The sequence below is a fragment of the Haliotis rufescens genome, unplaced genomic scaffold, assembly GCF_023055435.1.
Source record: "Haliotis rufescens isolate VD_foot unplaced genomic scaffold, xgHalRufe1.0.p SCAF_24, whole genome shotgun sequence".
NCBI lineage: Eukaryota > Metazoa > Mollusca > Gastropoda > Lepetellida > Haliotidae > Haliotis > Haliotis rufescens.
Genome location: NW_025963935.1, coordinates 5,129,785 through 5,148,126, shown reverse-complemented (window position 1 = coordinate 5,148,126; position 18,342 = coordinate 5,129,785). Strand labels below are relative to the sequence as shown.

The 18,342-nt window shown below is 39.5% G+C and overlaps 2 protein-coding genes across 2 annotated transcripts; both read left to right on the top strand.

Annotated features, from left to right (window-relative positions):
* The first annotated feature begins 1,968 nt into the window (after positions 1 to 1,968).
* Positions 1,969 to 5,523, top strand: LOC124126710. Its single transcript, XM_048401860.1, has 4 exons — positions 1,969 to 1,996; positions 2,405 to 2,635; positions 3,191 to 3,490; positions 5,207 to 5,523. Exons 1-4 carry the CDS (start codon positions 1,969 to 1,971, stop codon positions 5,521 to 5,523), a joined length of 876 nt encoding a protein of 291 aa, XP_048257817.1.
* A 1,483-nt stretch (positions 5,524 to 7,006) lies between these two features.
* LOC125383542 lies at positions 7,007 to 9,145 on the top strand. The gene is made up of 3 exons (XM_048401894.1): positions 7,007 to 7,199; positions 7,509 to 7,547; positions 8,143 to 9,145. The coding sequence occupies exons 1-3, from the start codon at positions 7,103 to 7,105 to the stop codon at positions 8,418 to 8,420; spliced, it is 414 nt and encodes a 137-aa protein (XP_048257851.1). The 5' UTR covers positions 7,007 to 7,102; the 3' UTR covers positions 8,421 to 9,145.
* The last annotated feature ends 9,197 nt before the right edge of the window (positions 9,146 to 18,342 follow it).

Sequence of the window (18,342 nt, the reverse complement as noted above, 5' to 3'; positions counted from 1 at the left end):
TATTCTTATTCTTATCCTTATCTTATTCTTATCCTTATTCTTATTCTTATCCTTATTCTTATTCTTATTCTTATCCTTATCCTTATCCTTATCCTTATCTTATTCTTATTCTTATCCTTATCCTTATCCTTATCCTTATTCTTCTCCTTCTCCTTCTCCTTCTCCTTATTCTTATTCTTATCCTTATTCTTATCCTTATCCTTATCCGTATTCTTATCCTTATCCTTTTTCTTATCCTTATTCTTATCCTTATTCTTATCCTTATCCTTATCTTATTCTTATCCTTCTCCTTATCCTTATTCTTATCCTTATTCTTTTTCTTATTCTTATTCTTATCCTTATCCTTATCTTATTCTTATCCTTATCCTTATCCTTATCCTTATTCTTATTCTTATCATTATCCTTATTCTTATTCTTATTCTTATTCTTATTCTTATCCTTATCCTTATCCTTATTCTTATCCTTATTCTTATCCTTATTCTTATTCGTATTCTTATTCTTATCCTTATCCTTATCCTTATTCTTATCCTTATTCTTATCCTTATCCTTATCCTTATCCTTATTCTTATTCTTATCATTATCCTTATTCTTATTCTTATCCTTATCCTTATTCTTATCCTTATCCTTATTCTTATTCTTATTCTTATCCTTGTCCTTGTCCTTGTCCTTGTCCTTATCCTTATCCTTATCCGTATTCTTATTCTTATCCTTATTCTTATCCTTATTCTTTTCCTTATTCTTATCCTTATTCTTATTCTTATCCTTATCATTATCCTTATCCTTATTCTTACCCTTATCCTTATCCTTATTCTTATTCTTATCATTATCCTTACTCCTATTCTAATCCTTATTCTTATCCTTATCCTTATTCTTATTCTTATCATTATCCTTATTCCTATTCTAATCCTTATCCTTGTCCTTATCCTTATTCTTATCCTTATCCTTATCCGTATTCTTATTCTTATTCTTATCCTTATCCTTATTCTTATTCTTATTCTTATTCTTATCCTTATCCTTATTCTTATCCTTATTCTTATCCTTATTCTTATCCTTATCCTTATCTTATTCTTATCCTTATTCTTATCCTTATCTTATTCTTATCCTTATTCTTATCCTTATCCGTATTCTTACCCTTATTCTTATCCTTATCCTTATCCGTATTCTTATCCTTATCCTTTTTCTTATCCTTATTCTTATCCTTATCCTTATCTTATTCTTATCCTTCTCCTTCTCCTTCTCCTTATCCTTATCCTTAGTCTTATCCTTCTCCTTCTCCTTATTCTTCTCCTTCTCCTTCTCCTTCTCCTTCTCCTTATTCTTATCCTTATTCTTATCCTTATTCTTATCCTTATCCTTATCCGTATTCTTATCCTTATCCTTTTTCTTATCCTTATTCTTATCCTTATCTTATTCTTATTCTTATTCTTATCCTTCTCCTTATTCTTATCCTTATTCTTATCCTTATCCGTATTATTATCCGTATTATTATTCTTATCCTTATTCTTATCCTTATTCTTATCCTTATCCTTATCCGTATTCTTATCCTTATCCTTTTTCTTATCCTTATTCTTATCCTTATTCTTATCCTTATCTTATTTTTATCCTTCTCCTTATGCTTATTCTTATCCTTATTCTTATCCTTATCCTTATCCGTATTCTTATCCTTATTCTTATCCTTATCCTTATTCTTATCCTTATCCTTATCCTTATCCTTATCCTTAAACTGCTGCGCTAAAACAGTAATGAGGTCTGCAGCAGTCATCTTGTCGCACTGCCACCCCTTGTCTGGTTTCAGCTCTTTTTGCTGTTTGATGGTTGTTATTCAGCAATGTCCCAGCTGTGTCAAAACGGGTCAGAGTGCGGTATTATGAGTGACGTCCCATGATGTCTGAATACCATCACACGTAAACAAATCTCCAACCTGACCACATGATTTAGTTGCTAAACATAGTGCAGTGCTATTCGAATATGTTGTCCACACTGAACCGGTCTGCCGGTAACTTAACTAGTACTGCAGTCTTCATAAAAGTGACAAAAGCCACCTGCATAATCATGAGAAATGTCTGCCAAAAGCAGCGTCAAGTGTACTATTCCAATTGAATCGTAAGCCACTCCTCTCTGTCAATATTGGAATAATCTAGCATGAATCACATGGCGCGCAGTCCTTTTTTGCGATGGGTCATATGCTTAATACCAATGGCTTTATCCGAGGTAAAAAGGACCGATGGTTTAAAGCAGTTTCATCATGGCGCATTGGCTTAATGTGTGAGGAAAGTTATGCATGGTGGTTTATATCTTCAGTGAAGTTAGCAGCTATGGCGCTGACAAAAAGGTAATAAAAAAAATAAATAGCAGAGAAGATATTCTAAAAGCAATATTAGTAACAAAACCTGTTTCATTCTAGATGCTGCCCCCACAGATTCCACGTGTCCAGGTGGAGTGGCAACACTGGCGACAGATTACACCATAACTGGTTACAGAAGCAACTATACAGGCTTTATATGGGTACGACCAACTGACGGTCGGTATGTCGCCACCTGCAACCCCAGCTGCAGCCCCGTGGCTGGGTACAGTGCAACTATGAACGCCACACACTCTACACTCACTATAATCAGTGTTGGGTTGCAAGATGTTGGTACGTGGAAGATCGTGGATGCGACTGTCGTAGATGGCATCCTTGTCGACGTGTGTCCGCTGACGACAGTTAGTGAGTGTTTAATTCCTCTAACGAGTACATCTGGTATCTGATTGATCCTGGCTGGCTTTCATTTGTGTTTTGTTAATCTCTGATTCTTGATATGTTTAAAAAAAATTGCAATTGAAAACTAGAACAGTATGTGCTTCTCAAATTAATTTTAAAGGAAAATTGTCCAAATGCTATGCTTTGTTCAAAAAGTTGCTGTACGGCCATGTAGTTTACCCTACACTCCACGGCTTTATAACCATTTGAGATGTAATTATAACTAGGTTCCAAACCTATTGAAAAAGTCAGTATCTAGAGTAAAGGTAATTATCGAGTCATAGTGAACCCCTGAAGATATTTGGTAACGTGTCTTTCAAAAGAAACAAACAGCGAATGTGTTAATGATATATTTGGATGAGCAATAGATGCTGTCAGATTATACAACTAACTCCCTTTCACGAATGTGTGTGTTGTTAAATCACTTTCTTCACATTATCCTGCCACCAGAGATCCCACAATGTAACATCAGCAGTGACGAGGACACCGACTCCCTGGAACCTGGAGCACAGCTGACTTTAACAGTGGACATCACAGGCTACTACTGTTCTCGGGAGGCGGGCTTTGATCTGACTACTGGTGCTGTGACTGAAGCGTTGACCACGAAACACAACGTCAGTGATGTGTCAGACTTGACCCTTAACACAAGCTTCAAGGTAGATATCACCCGATTAGGCGATGTGTCAATAAACTTAATGTGTGACGGAAGTTGGCCTCTGCAATGTGAGGGTGTCCAGGACCTGTTGAAAAGTGAGTTGTAATTCAAGTTGACCTTCTGACACAATCTGTTCATATATCCATGTTAGCTGACATTTCTTGGTCCACGTTGCCTTATTTTTAGCATACCACAGTGATGTCTTGTATTGCTGAAAAATGCGGTATACATCATCAATGGCACGACTCTCTAATATCACACGTACAGGTAGTAGATGTACCGTAGTCACCAGGGTCCCCAGTACGGTAGCCTTAGATTGCCAGCGATCTCTGGCCGGCTTTAAAATTCACTGTTTATGTATACTAATATATTTTTTAGGTTACACACTAGTTTTAAATATTATTCCAGCTATATGACGGCGGCCTGTCAATAATTGAGTCTGGACCAGACAATCCAGTGATTGGCATCATGAGCATCGATCCACGCAATTGGGATCGATGACATGCATCAACCAAGTCAGCGAGCCTGAGTACCGGATCCCGTCAGTTGACATTTTACGACAAACATAGTCGCCTATTACGACAAGCACTGGCTGCTGAAGACCTATTTTAACCAGGATCTTCACGGAACCGAAAGTGAGATCTGCGTATTGCCATGTTTTTCCTGAATCTTGTCAATCACATTAGTGTCAGAAGGGACAGAATGTTCAATGATATATGTGATTTCAATGGATTTATCAAAAAGGACAAGATCAGGTCTGCTGGCCTGGATTGGTCTGAGGCTACGGGACTATTCCAAAGGATTTTGTATTTATCATTTTCCATGACGCCCTCTACATATTCCGGGTCGTACCATGGATGGACGTCTCTGTCAAAACCACAAGCATGGTGAAGACGGTAATAAAATGATCGAGTCACGCCACCATGACTCGCTCAAGATACTGGGCATCCACTGCCAATGTTTTGAACAGTCTCATAAAATTCATAATATAATCTACATTTGATATTTACATACGGATGCAAAATCACACATTGACGGTTTCGAGTGGGAAGTGACTGGTCCTGAGCAGCAAACAGAAAGCCTTCTGTTTCACTTTTCAGGCCAGACGACTTCATTCAAGCAAATGACTCTGCGGGATTGCTGATCTTCTCAATACACTGCACATAAACTCGATGCAGTGGCCGTTCAGATAGCCTCTCCTTGAAAAAACTGAATCTGGGCCGACTTGATATGGCACTTCGCTTGACACTCATTTCTGTACCGTTCAGCAGTACACAACCATCAACAAAATAAAGAATGACATTGCGATTATGTCCCACATCCTTGGCCCGCAAACTGTGGAATCCCTTGTTTTCCTCGTGAGCCTTGACATGCTTTGCAAGAGGATCATCAGACAAATAATTGTGTGCAAAAGTGCACAAAACAATTCTATCATGAAGAGCCTCCACATTAATCAAACCACGCCCTCCCATCATAACTGGTAAATATAAGCGATTGAGGGAGGAGCGAGGGCGATGGGATCTATTGTCTGACATGAATCTTCGCGTGAGGGTGTCAATACCCTGAATTTCTTGTTTTGTCCAATCAACAACACATTATTATTACTATTATTATTATTTTTATTGTTGTCGAGGATGTTGGATGTAGAATGTAGAATGTATGAAATTTTAACTTTTACTCGCACAGTTCGCCGTTTTCATACTGCTAGTGTCTTTTGTGGTTTATGTTTATGTTTTTGCTTTCCTCGTCATAACATTGGTATGACACTGCTAATACTTCGGTATTAAGTACATTTGCTTCTTTACTGCCAGGTCCACCACAGTGCAACATCAGCAGCGACATGGACACCAACGCCCTGGAACCTGGCACTAATCTCACTCTGACAGCTGACATCCATAACTACTACTGTTCTCAACAAGCTGGATTTACTCTGACTACTGCTGCCATTACAAATATACTACTGCAAAACCAGACAATGGACAATATATCTTATTCAGCTTTAATATCCTCCCTCATTGTCACAGCTGATCGGTTTGGAGACGTCAGTGTCAACTTTATGTGTGGCAACAACACGGAGACCCTCACCTGCGGTGGTATTGTTAAACTGAGTGGTTGGTATTCATTGTAATACATAGGGTATGGTTGATAAATGTATCCCATTTGTGTAGGTCTATGCTCATGATGTCAATCACAGGATTGTCTTGTCCAGACTCGATTATTTACAGACTGCCGCCATATAGCTGGAATATTGCTCAGTGGGGCGTTAAACAACAAAACAAAACAAAAAACATTAAATATATTTCTCGAAAGACTTACGGAATCTACGGAACCACTGTGCTGATACTAGGTTTTAATAACGTCAACGTTTTACCTTTTCGTGAAAATACAAACAAGAAATTGAACATAGAACTTATAAACTTAGATACATCAGACATCTAAAATAAGTTAAAAGTTAGAAAGCCATTCAACGTTGAATAAAAAGTTCTTTGATCAGGATCATAACAATCAAGGCCTTATTCAGTAAAGCTTTGAATAAACGTTCTGTGGGAGACGTATGAGGTCAGATTAAAACCTGATGCATTGGTGACCAAGTTGATGTCCGATGCAATTCCGCATTTAGACTTGTACCACATTTTACCGTATGTGTTCAGATAAACACTTGACTTGCCTTTGCGTGTGTTTGTAAAGGGTGCTACCAGGGAGGCAGGGTTCGCTCACCTCTTTGCAAACATGTGCCCTCAATACAATTTGACAGTGATGCACAACAGTCGGAATCGCACAATTGATTATTAAGATAACGAAAAGAGTCTCGTCGCTTTCATTGAAACCAAAATGTTCAATGTTGAAAACACAAGACCCGGGGAGGTTATGATGAAATGCTGGCTGTATCACTTGTCCATATCAATTATATAAAATTACTGTTTCATACTTTTTCATAACTGATAGTTTATGGTTGTTAAGATCTTTCTCACAAACGATACGATGACACATTATAGAAAAAAAACAAAGTAACCACGGTATCAAACCACTCTTTTTATATACGTAGTACTTTCTCTCCTTTGGTAAAGAAATCCAACATAAAAGCAATTTTCCAACAATACGTACACCATATGAGAGCTGTCCATGGACTACATTACTACATGGAAATATTTTTGTGGAAATATCATACAATACACACATAATACATGATATTATGTGATATTATAACACATGATATGCTTTTTACAGAGGCTGCTCCAACAACCCAACTAAAATCCCGCGTCTAGTATGAACAATATAAGACAAAAACTACAGGGTTATTTTCACATTAACATAAAAGTAGCGTTATTACCGAGTGTTTTCATGTTTACTTCAGGTGATGTATTATTTCTAGTACTATTTCTTACCGAAGATCTCAAGCAAGTATGTCTTGTTTAAAAGATATCCTTTTTCTGCTCACATTCATTATTAAAATACTTAATAAATACGCGTATAGTATAAGAATTTACTCTCTGTACTGCACTCTCTACACGCAGGTGATTGAAAATGCCTGTATAGCTGGCCCCACAACTACCACGTTTCTGACAGCGAGGATAATAAAGTTATCCTTCATTTACGTTATTTATGTGATCTTCATGTCAAATACTTAGAAGGCTAGAAGGTGCGTCTGTAGTAAGAAAGTTTTCGAGGAAAAATAACAAGGACAAAGACATGTCTATAATTATAACATGTCTCTAGTGACACGTCTACGAAGTAAAAGGGCAAATGTTGATCTCTTCACAGAAGCTGTTCCCACAACCACAACTGCTAGACCAACGTCTAGAGGTACAATTTGTTATGTATTCTGATCAATAATGTGAAACAATATAAGGCAAAACCTTTTGGAAAAACTAGTTTTGTTATTGGTGTCATGTTCAATTTTAGGTGAAACATTGTTCCGGTACTATTTCTTATAGGAGAACACAAACTGTCAAGTTACTGTGTTTAAATACTACTGTTGTCCTCTTGATAAAGCTCATATTGTAATTCTTAACATCTCTGCAGGGTAAATACGGTCAGACCTTTTGATTTGGTAGGTGGGTAGGGGGGTTGGTTCTGTAATCCGATTTTACAGTGTAACGTCCTGTATTCCAGGAGCTCCCTCAATATCTACAGCATCAGCGACATCGACAGGTACGTTCTTCTCAAAGTGGTCCAATCAATGGATGCCCCTTACGCCGAGACCTTGGACTAGTCCAGGGGTATTTGATTGTCATGATGTCTTGTATTGAGTCCTGTTATACGCCACATTCAGAAAAATCAGGCTGTTCTCATGGCAAGCATGACTAATCAACACTTCAAAGCGAAGTGCTTGTTGTAAATATCCATTTATATCCCAAACTGGTTCCCAAGGGAGATGAATTGTAGATATCGCTTTTATAGATCACACATTTTTTCTTCGCATATTTTGATTTAAGAATGATACTGGATGATAAATAAAATCCCACCCTGGTGTCTTTTGATATGAAATATTTCAACACGAGTTGATAAAAGAGGAAAAACTCCGAGGATTGCTCCGAGAATCATGGGTGAGATTCTATATTTAATCCTATTCTGTAAAATAGTAATTGAATGTTCTTTTCTAGTTTTGAAAATATTCATTATAAAGATTGTGATTCGGAAGGTCCCGTGTGTCGTAATATGTGTACATTGCACCTGAGCAAGATTTGCATGACTCAGATGACTGAATGTCACTGTATTGACGTTGATGAGTCTTTCGTTGTTTCAGAAATACCGAACTCAAGCCTTGGAAATACTGCTCTGACAGGTTCACAAGCAACATCTGAAAAACCAACAACAGAGGCAAGCGTATCCACTGGACCAACAGATGACAGTACAGGTCTTGCTATCGGACTGACTGTCATGGGAGTCATTATTATTATTATTGTCTTAATTCTAGTGCGCTATCGTAGAAGGGTCAGAGAGTACTTATTGGGAAGACGCCAAAATATGCATCAGATATCATTAGAAACAGGAAGCGAAAATAGGGAAAAACACAGCAACTAAGCTAAAACCAGTAATGTTATACGGTTGCTCAATCAGGGCACCAATGCTGACATTTCTAAAAGTGTTACATATTCTTATTGTAACCACTTGATTTAGACTTGAGAAACGGAACTCATTGAAATACTTTTAATGTCCACTTACTTCCGTGCGTGCCGAGCGTACGAAAATATCCTATATTCCTTCCGCTAGTTTGTAATGCGAAAAAATCATTTAAAAACATGTCAGCATACCATGTCTACCTTCAATTAAGCAGTCATGATACATGCATCTAAACATTTTACCATGATACACTCAACTTGTAGACATTCATTCATTGTCCACAAAATCAGCAAATATGAAGGATTCCTGATGTCACCTGAGACAAAATTAATCTACAGATACAAGATATACTTTCTTTATTATTTTTAGCTATTTTTTGTATTTCCATTGTCCATGTTCATTATTTCCATGTTATATATTTCCAGATGGTGTATATTTGGAAGTACATTTTGTTTATATAATTTGTCTTATAATCGGATATATTGCTATGTGTAAGTAATGTTAGTGGTTGTTGTAGATATATTTCTTCTTCGAGTCTATAACTATGGTATACGGTATAACTATGGTATAACTACGGTTAAAATTATGGCTAGCAGCGAATCCAGCTATTCAAAATGGGTACAATATATACAACGGACAAATGTATCGGAGAAGGTAATTTTTAATAATTAATATCCAAAGAAGGATTTTAATTGACGGTCGTAACCATAATTTGTTCCAAGCACCTACGGTATTCGGTAATAACATCAACAGTTTAAATCATAAGTCCCAAGCACGAGAATCTGATGGCACAAAAGTTCAGTAGCGTGTATGGCCACCATGTGCGTTGACAACTGCCACACAACGCCTCCGCATGGACCTTATGATGGTTGTGAACACATGATTGGGAAGACGACGACATTGTTGCTGCCAAATGGTGCCAAGATCTTGCAAATTCCGTGGTTGGTTCTGGAGTGTGCGCAGAATTCTGCCAAGAGCATCCCAGGCGTGTTCGATAGGATTGAGGTCGGGAGACGTTGACGGCCAGTCCATGATGTTGACTCCCGCATTCTGAAGGAAATACCTTGTCAAAATTGGTGTGTAGGAAATGGCATTGTCGTGTTGGAAGATCAAACCAGGTCCATGTGCTGCCATAAAAGGCAGAGGTTCTGGTGCCAGTACCTGGTCGCGGTAAGCAGCAGCGTTGAGGTTGCCACGGATGACAACCAACGTCCAGCTACCGTTGCGGGTGACCCAGTCGTCTTAGGATTCGCTGTGCAGAGTTGAGTCCCTTAGGCACGCCAGAAACTTTTGATTTTGGGTTCGAATCCCGGTTCGCCCCGATTATGTTTCTAGGTTTGTCAGCACCATACCCATGCTTGTGGGTTTCACCGAAGTGGTAAACGTCTAAGACCTGCATCACTTCAGGCTTTCCTCCCACATAAAGCTGACACGCCGTGATATGACTGGAATACTGTAAAAAGCGACGTTAAGCCAAACTCACTCACTCACTCCCGTCTGCAACATGCCGATGGCACGTTCACGTTGCACATTTGAAAGGCGTTGCATGACAAATGGCCGTACAGACTTTTGTTTTCTTGTGTTTTTCTTTTTTGGTATTATGGCCACGTGACCAGTTGCACGTGAAAAAACACTTTTGCGACTATAGTGCCGTGCACATGATTTTGATTGATTCACCTGCACAACAGCGGGTGTTATCTGAAGACAATACGTGGCCATTACTGTTTAAAAAACACAATAAGGGCCCACATCGATAACTGGTAAAAATATTAAAATTTTAGGATTTGGAAGTTTTTAATTTGGTTCAGTATAGTCGGAACCTTAGCTGGAGTTGTACCCGTAACGAAAGTTCTCTTTTCTCCTGTAATTAGTCATACACAACTGTGTTTTTTACCACACTTGCTCAAAAGTTTCTTCATCAGAGTTACAACAGTCAACTTTTAAAAAAGTGTAATGGTAGATGTGAAGGAAATGTCAAATTCTGACTCATCAGTGTGTTCGATGCAATTCTCCTTGTTGACCTGTAGCATGTGTTCCAGTGTTTGTTCAGGGGAACAATTGACTTGTCTTTGCATGTGTTTGTGACAGGTACCACCGGTGGGGCGGGGTATGAGTATTCTCACCTTTTAGTGAAAACCTGGAGTCATCACTATTTGATAGTGATTCATAAGCACATATTCATGATATAGTCGGAATTGTACAATGGAAGGCAAATCTTTCTTATAAATATCTGAAGGGCTTTGTCGCTTTTATTTAATAAAGAGGGCGGGCATCTACCCAGACAATTCTTATATAACGATTGATTCACATTTTAGAAATGAGAATAAAAAGCTATATTCCATAATCAGAATCTGTTTTTAATCTTTGCAAGAAAAGACATTAAGAGTTTAGAATTTGAAAAGGCAAGTTGGTAATTAACATGGGATAGTGCATCTTCCAGATAGGTAAGGGAGATCAAAGTGTGAAGCAATCACCAATGTGTGACATTATATTCTCTGGTTGTGTACATAAGCCTACCACTGGCACTATTGCCAATTCCATTATTCTATCCCATTCTTCGAAATTAGAGACACGTCCCTGAATGTAGAATCTTAGAATCATTAGTAAAGATCAGTTGCCCGCCACCAGACACCTGGGCCCCGTTCCACAAAGCTATCTTAGCGCTAAGTCCGTCGTAACTCCCATTCTTTAACACTGCCTTACGACAGTCGTAGCACTAAGATCGCTTTGTGGAACGGGTCCCTGGAAATAACGACATTTTGTAGAACACAAACACACACATTTGGAGATTTGGGTCCAACCCAACAACCATTGGAAATAACACATCAACCTGTCCAAAATAGGAACTGGAACTAGACCTCAGCATCCACATGTACCAATAGTCTTGGAATGTGCTATGACTTAAGCAATTATAATTACTTGAAACATTTTGAAAATAAGAGCTTCAACGACAGAGAATAGCCATTTACCATTATCCGACAAATGAAATTCCAGTGGATGTAAAGAGGAAAGAGCAGTGGAAATTATATGAATAATATATAACAAATATTCCAGTGGTGTATTGTCTGGAAGGTAATTTAAGGTACCGACGTTTACTACAATATCTGAAAAACTATCGGACCTACTCCAGTCAACGGTGTTAGCGTTAGGCGTCTCAATGTGCGTGATTCCTATGAACCCTTTCGAGTTGAGTTGGTTGGTTCAACTGTGTCATATGGCCCTGTGACGCAGGGGTAGCATTATGCAGATGGCTGTTTCAATGAATGCTCGTTCCACCCGTGACGAACAGGTCTGGTTGTTGATGAAATATAGTGATAGCTAAATAGACAGATTGTTTATTCATGCACCGATTGTCTTAAATGGACTGTCTCTTCACAATGAATTGAATCCGAGTGTCCACATACTGGCAAGATAAATCTTACTTCAGACCTAATTCTTTTTGGCTTTTCAAAACATTTTCACACCGATGATATTTTTGATCTGATACTCTTATTGGCCACATTTCACATTTATAGATGCAAAATGAAAAATAACCAGCCAACCATTACACATTTCCAAAATCAGGTTAAATAATATTACCAAATAGCTCTTTAGGGCTGATGGAAGACAGAGTGTTTACCGCCAAAGAGGAGACCGAACGGCGCCATGTTGCGTTCATGGGGTCGTGCCATATGGTGAGGGGGTGTTATCGTGTGGGGAGGAAGTTGTGGGAAGGAGAGATATACATTGATCCTCATCAGTGGTGTTCAGCCCTGCCCGCACGATACCACCCCCTCCACCATATGGCTCGACCCCCTGCCTTGAATTCGTTTCCTGTGTACGCAGTGTATGTGTTAACGCACATTGAATAGCTATCAGTTTTCTGTTAAACTGGCTTGAAGAGAGTATCATGTAAGGTTATGAATATGAGGTGATGGTGAGGTGAGGTGAAATTGGGTTTAACGTCGCGTCCAAGATTATTGCACTTATATAGCGACGTGCATGCACGTGTATGTGTGTGTGTGGCTGCGTGTACTAGTCCGGACTGATGCCAATTTATAGTGCTAGCTCACTGAGATACAATGCCGCAGTTTAACATTAATACCCATTTAGACACAGTATACTGACTCATAGCCAGCCAGCCGTTTGTTATGGCTCTCTGGGCGACGCTCATCCACAAGGCGGTCAGTGAATATGATGTGAAACTTTTAGAATTTTCATGGGGTTATGTTGTAAATATTATTATGTTCCGAAATGACCATGCAGTTGAATTATGAACAGGCATGTTTATGTTTTAAGTAAATAATTGATATAAGTATATGTTTCAATAAACATGCACATGCACACGCCAATCAGAATACTTAATAGTTCGTCTCTAAGTACACTGAACCGTTAAAGAAACATCACCCCAAGTAACACTGCATGAAAAGTTGTCACTTAAATATCTAGGTAATTTTTATCAACGATTTTCAAATTTTACAGTACCTTGTCCGGAAAACTTAAATTTGATGATAAAAACCCCAAAGCAGATGACAATACAATCGATCGCCCAAACGCATCACGGCAACGGCCATGGTAACCCAATGCACGTTCCGTACAAATTGAAATGCACATGCGTTCCCCCATTTCTTGCCTTATAAAAATCCACCAGATCGGATAACATTAATTTGTTATTGAATTGCTCCCACTTGCCAAGATTGACAAGAAATCAGCGACACCAAGCCCTTGGACGATTGCTAGCTGGACAAGACGCCCGGCAAGTAGTCAATACATTTCAAGTCCATGTAAGGACAATATACAGTAGGGGTGCCACAAAATATCGATATATTGCTATGCGTAAGCACTTAAAAACATTAAATCGATTGTTAAATAAGTTTCCGAGCAATAGTATCGATTTCAGTTAGGAAAATCGATAGTTTCGATTGTATTCAAAATACATACAAATTTGTGGTTCTTTTGATCATGAGTGGTGGTAATTTTCACATGGTAATTTGGAAGTTTCTTTTTCGTAAATTTTAAGGTAAAGAAAAAACAAATCATTCATGTCTCAGACTTTTTATGTGTTGTTATTGTTATCACATTCAAAGGAGACTTCAGTGACAAAGTTTAATTCAACTTTAAAATCGTTCTAAAATGATACACTAAAAACTATCAATATTTATCGCAATGGTTGCTTGCGGTATCAATAGTTATTGCAATAGTGATTTCCAGACAAATAGTCAGCACTAATATACAGGCTCTAGCAACGGTACCAGACCACCAACACTACAGATGACCGAGGGTCACCATTCGACGTCAGGATCGTCAGATTGTGCGATAGCATCTTCAAGATCGCTTCGTTGCTGCTGCGGGAACTGCTCGACAGACAATTGGGACACACCAGCGACACATTAGTGCGGACACCGTGCATTGATGATTGCCGAGCAGACACCTCCACTGCCACAGGCCACAAAGACCATTGGCACCACCAGTCCTCTTCGGAGACGAGAGCCGTCACAGTATATCAACGGCAGATGGCAGATAGAGAGAGTATGACGCCGCCGTGGGGAACGTTATTCGGATGCTTGTGTTGTTGAGAGAGACTCGTGGGGTGGTCCGAGCTTCATGGTGTGGAGTGGAATTGGTCTTGCACAGAGGGTCGGGCCTGCGGTCTTCCAGAACATCGGTCCTGTTAGAGGCAATGGTGTCAAAGCAGCTCGGTATACTGGTCAAGGCTTGAGACCACACACCATACCTCATTTGGCACGTCGCCGCAACCACGAGTTTCAGCATGATAACGCCCGTGCCCACACTGCGAGAGCAACAGGATAGTTCCTCCAGAAGAATGGCCTACCCTCAGTTCCGATTGAAATCCCATTGTGCACCTGTGGGACGAGATTTGAATGACACTGAATGACGTCCGACAAAGGCCGACAACTGCAGCTAAACTGCGTCAGGCGTTCCTCAGTGGGTGGGCACAGGCGGCTATGGCCTTCATCAACCGCCTCATCCATTCCATCTATCGACGTGGCACGGCAGTCATCAATGCACATGGCGGACACATGAGATACTGCCATTTTCTCAGTGACTAGTGTTGTGTTTCATTTTAAGAACATTTGACAATTAATTTCAACTTTGATGATCAGTTTTGCCAAGTTTTATCTTTTTAATATGTCTCAAAGTATGTTAACAGTGTTTGGACAAATAGGGTTTCTTATATATCTATCCATGGTGACGTTTCTTTTGCGGTTTAGTATAATTTCTAACCCGGATCTGTGCGGGGATTTCCATGTTGTCAGAATGGTTGGTTGGTTGGTTGGTTGGTTGGTTGGTTTGACGTTTAACGCCGCACTCAGCAATATTCCTGCTAAATGACGGCGGTCTGTGTATAATCGAGTCTGGACCAGACAACCCAGTGATTGACATCATGAGCTTCGATCCACGCAATTGGGATCGATGACATGTATGAACCACCCGTTAGTCGCCTTTTACTTGTGAGAATGGACTCCTCCATGTATGACATATTTGGATCAGAAAAGAACGTATAAAGGGCTGTTGTATATGTGGCTTGTCCGCATACGTAAAGATTTTTAGCATATTGTACTGATGATTAGACGACAGAAGTGGCTTTGTCATGCAGATAAAGGACACCACGTGTCAGCTGTTGCAGAAACGGGGAGACAATCGGGGGAAGAATTGCATCCATGTGACGCTGAGGTGTCAATATTCACCATTTCTACAACAGCTGACACGTTTTGTCCTTTTTCCTGTTAAGGAAGGACAATTTTATATTCACAGGAAGTATTTGCGCTAAGTGGAATGGGACGTCTCCCGTGAAGATCTGGGGTAGAATCTGTCTTCAGCAACCCATGCTTGCCGTAAAAGGCGACTACACTTGTCGTAAGAGGCGACTTACGGGGTCGGGTCGTCAGGCTGACTTGGTTGATGCATATTATATCCCTATTGCGTAGATCGATGCTCTTGATGTCAATCACTGGATTGTCTGGTCAAGACTCGATTTTGTACAGACAGCCGTTATATAGCTGGAATATTGCTGAGTGCGGCGTTAAACAACAAACAAACTGGAATTGGACGTGAATTATTTTTCACACAAAAGGCGCCCGTGCTCCGACGTGCCTAGTGTTATTCGGGTATCGATCGTACATGAATTCAGCTCCTTTGAGCCATGTCTGTCGAGCAGTCGACTGACGTGCGCTGCCGGTGTAACAAAGAATAGGTCCTTGTGGAATAGTGTTACCGGTGTAAGGTCAATCTGTTCACAGAAGTGTCAAAAAATATTTTTGAATAAAATAAGATTAAATGATTTCCATCTAAATATAGTGACGACAGATCACTGCAGTAGACATCACTGGTCATGTCCAACTAGTCCACAACTCATTTCGGACAAGCTAGTTGTGTCATTGAAACACTTGATTTATTTTTGACAGAAATATTAAGTACTACAGGTTACTCATAATCTCCAGATTTATTTGTGTCAGATATATTAACATCTGTACATCCTTTGCGCAGACGACGTTCTGTGGAGTAAATCTTCAACATCAACCACGTGTGTATCTGAGGCAAAGTTATCGATATGTGTACATTTACATACACAGTTCTGTAGCTGAATAATGATCACATTTGTGTTGAGAAGAGTTCCCTTTCCTGAAAAGCATTTCATGCCATTGTTATCCCACACTGGTTCTGTCATTCCAAATGACCAGTTCGAAAGTATCACCACTTCTATCACTTGATAAGAACAATATATTGTGTCCACTGTTTGCAGTGTCAGGCCAAATTTTCAAAAATTTGTTCCAAGTAATTTCATCAGATGCTAGAAAATGGAAATGTTCCATCTGAACTGATGATTTACACGTTCGCTTCAAGATCACTTTGCTCTTCACTTGGGTGTGCTGGACACTGGATGCCATTTATCAGGTTGTGAATGTGACTGTATCCGTTACGCAACACATGAGATGTCATATATCTTCAGTGTGCATGGTACGAGGGGTGGCTATATAGTTCTGTGCCTATCTGTGATGGACTGCATTTATTGAGTTGGTTGCTAATTATTTGCAACAGATTTCTCTCAGAGGTCTGGATACCTCTATTGTAGACGGCGGGTTCCTTCTGGTAATGAAAAAAGCCTCATTGTCATTGGTTAGCTGGGGAATGTCAATGGTGGCATGGTAGTGAGATACTTATATACATACCTGGTACTCTCTGTATTCTCTTGTCGCCAGTCGGGAACGTTCCTTCAATCTTGGGTTAAACCCAGCCACAACAACACTACACTACGGGTTGGTCAGTTGCCCTGAAGACAGAAAACAGAATGTTGGTAAAAGAGTCGGTAGAAATGTCACCTTTGGGATCAGTCATTTTCCTCCATACAAAGTTTCTTTGGTCATTCGTGTATTAAAACCTGGTGAGCAGTCAGCTCGCAAAAGCCTAAGAATCTGCCGGTGATTATTTTCGTTAAAAACTCTAGCTAACTGTCAGTCTGAACGGGCATCATGACGTCATAGTGTTTCTAGAGGTCGCTGCCATGCAGCTGAATGCTGCGTTAAACAAGATACGGCACTGCCAATATGTTCAAGTTCAACTGGGCGGTGTCAAGTCAGAGATTGCATGTTTGCCTTTATTGTCAATGTTGTTCCGAGCCTCCGCAAACTAAGACATCCAGCGTCCCAATGAAGAATGCAGTCCAAACTCCTGGGGCAAACACAGGACACAGTACAACTGATAACAATCATACATTGAAAGAAATTAAATATGATATAGTGAAACGGATAAAGCATGATATAGCGACACGGGTAGGCATGACATAGTGGAATGGATATGCATGACAGTGAAGTTGATAAAACATGACTTAATGAAACGGATAAAACATGACAACGTGAAGCTGATGAATTATGACACAAAGGAATAGATTAAACATGAGTCAGGGGAACACATAAAACATCACACACTCAAAGTGATAAAACATAATACATTTTCAGCATGTTTTTCGTTAGTACAAATTCCAATTTCCCCCAACTGTGTAGATCACCATGTAACGGCATACTTCACTGTTTTGACTTGCTCTGGTATAACATGACTTACAAGCTGACTTTTTGACAGAACAACATCGCCTCTAATGCATTAATGTGTCTGCAACATAGTTCGCTAATGTTTCACCGATAAAATAATTATAGATTAAACTCTTTCAGTTGAAATCAAAATATCAAAGGCATACTAACTTTTGATAATTTTTATAAAGTCTTATAGTTTCGCCTGGTGAAAAAAGCAAACGTTTAATATATCAACGCAATTACAGAAAATATCATCCTTGTTGGGCATACAAATTCTGCTTTGAAATGTCAACTTTTTTTTCAAATTATCAAAATGATATAGGTCAAAGCCATCGTCATGTTCCAACAATGTTATGTCTTTGGTGGGAATTGGAATGACTTTTGTTTATCCTGCCTAAACGACCTCATCAGGACCAGTCACACAAGTGGTGAACACCGACAGCATCGATTCATGCCACAGACTACATGTTGTACCAACTGACATTTAATCATCTTTCACAACAAACATCGGGAGTAAAGGACATATACTTATAAACCGTGCAAGGAAAAGATACGAGACATCTTCACGGAGCCAGAAATGAGAATGCTTCATATGTGGAACTTGCTGATAGAGATATGAACACATGATATCGAACAAAACCACAAATAAAGCTTCCCACTTATCATGGGCTCAGAGCCCTTGGACGATAAAGTCCACACATTTGGACTTAGGAACATCCTGGGGAAATGGTATATGGAATGGCTAATGACTTAGCATAATTCCAGCAACACGAGCTAGGCAGATGACGTCGCAATACTCCTTTTAATAAAGTAGGAAAGCTTATGGAGGATGTGAAGAGAGACGGTGAGATGAG

Excerpts from the sequence above, each read along its gene's own strand:
- LOC125383542 (XM_048401894.1), top strand. The coding sequence starts at position 7,103 with ATGTCTCTAGTGACACGTCTACGAAGTAAAAGGGCAAATGTTGATCTC. Across the intron at positions 7,200-7,508 it reads TGCTAGACCAACGTCTAGAG|GAGCTCCCTCAATATCTACA; the intron begins GTACAATTTGTT and ends CCTGTATTCCAG. Across the intron at positions 7,548-8,142 it reads AGCATCAGCGACATCGACAG|AAATACCGAACTCAAGCCTT; the intron begins GTACGTTCTTCT and ends TCGTTGTTTCAG.
- LOC124126710 (XM_048401860.1), top strand. The coding sequence starts at position 1,969 with ATGTTGTCCACACTGAACCGGTCTGCCG. Across the intron at positions 1,997-2,404 it reads CACACTGAACCGGTCTGCCG|ATGCTGCCCCCACAGATTCC; the intron begins GTAACTTAACTA and ends GTTTCATTCTAG. Across the intron at positions 2,636-3,190 it reads TGTTGGGTTGCAAGATGTTG|AGATCCCACAATGTAACATC; the intron begins GTACGTGGAAGA and ends TCCTGCCACCAG.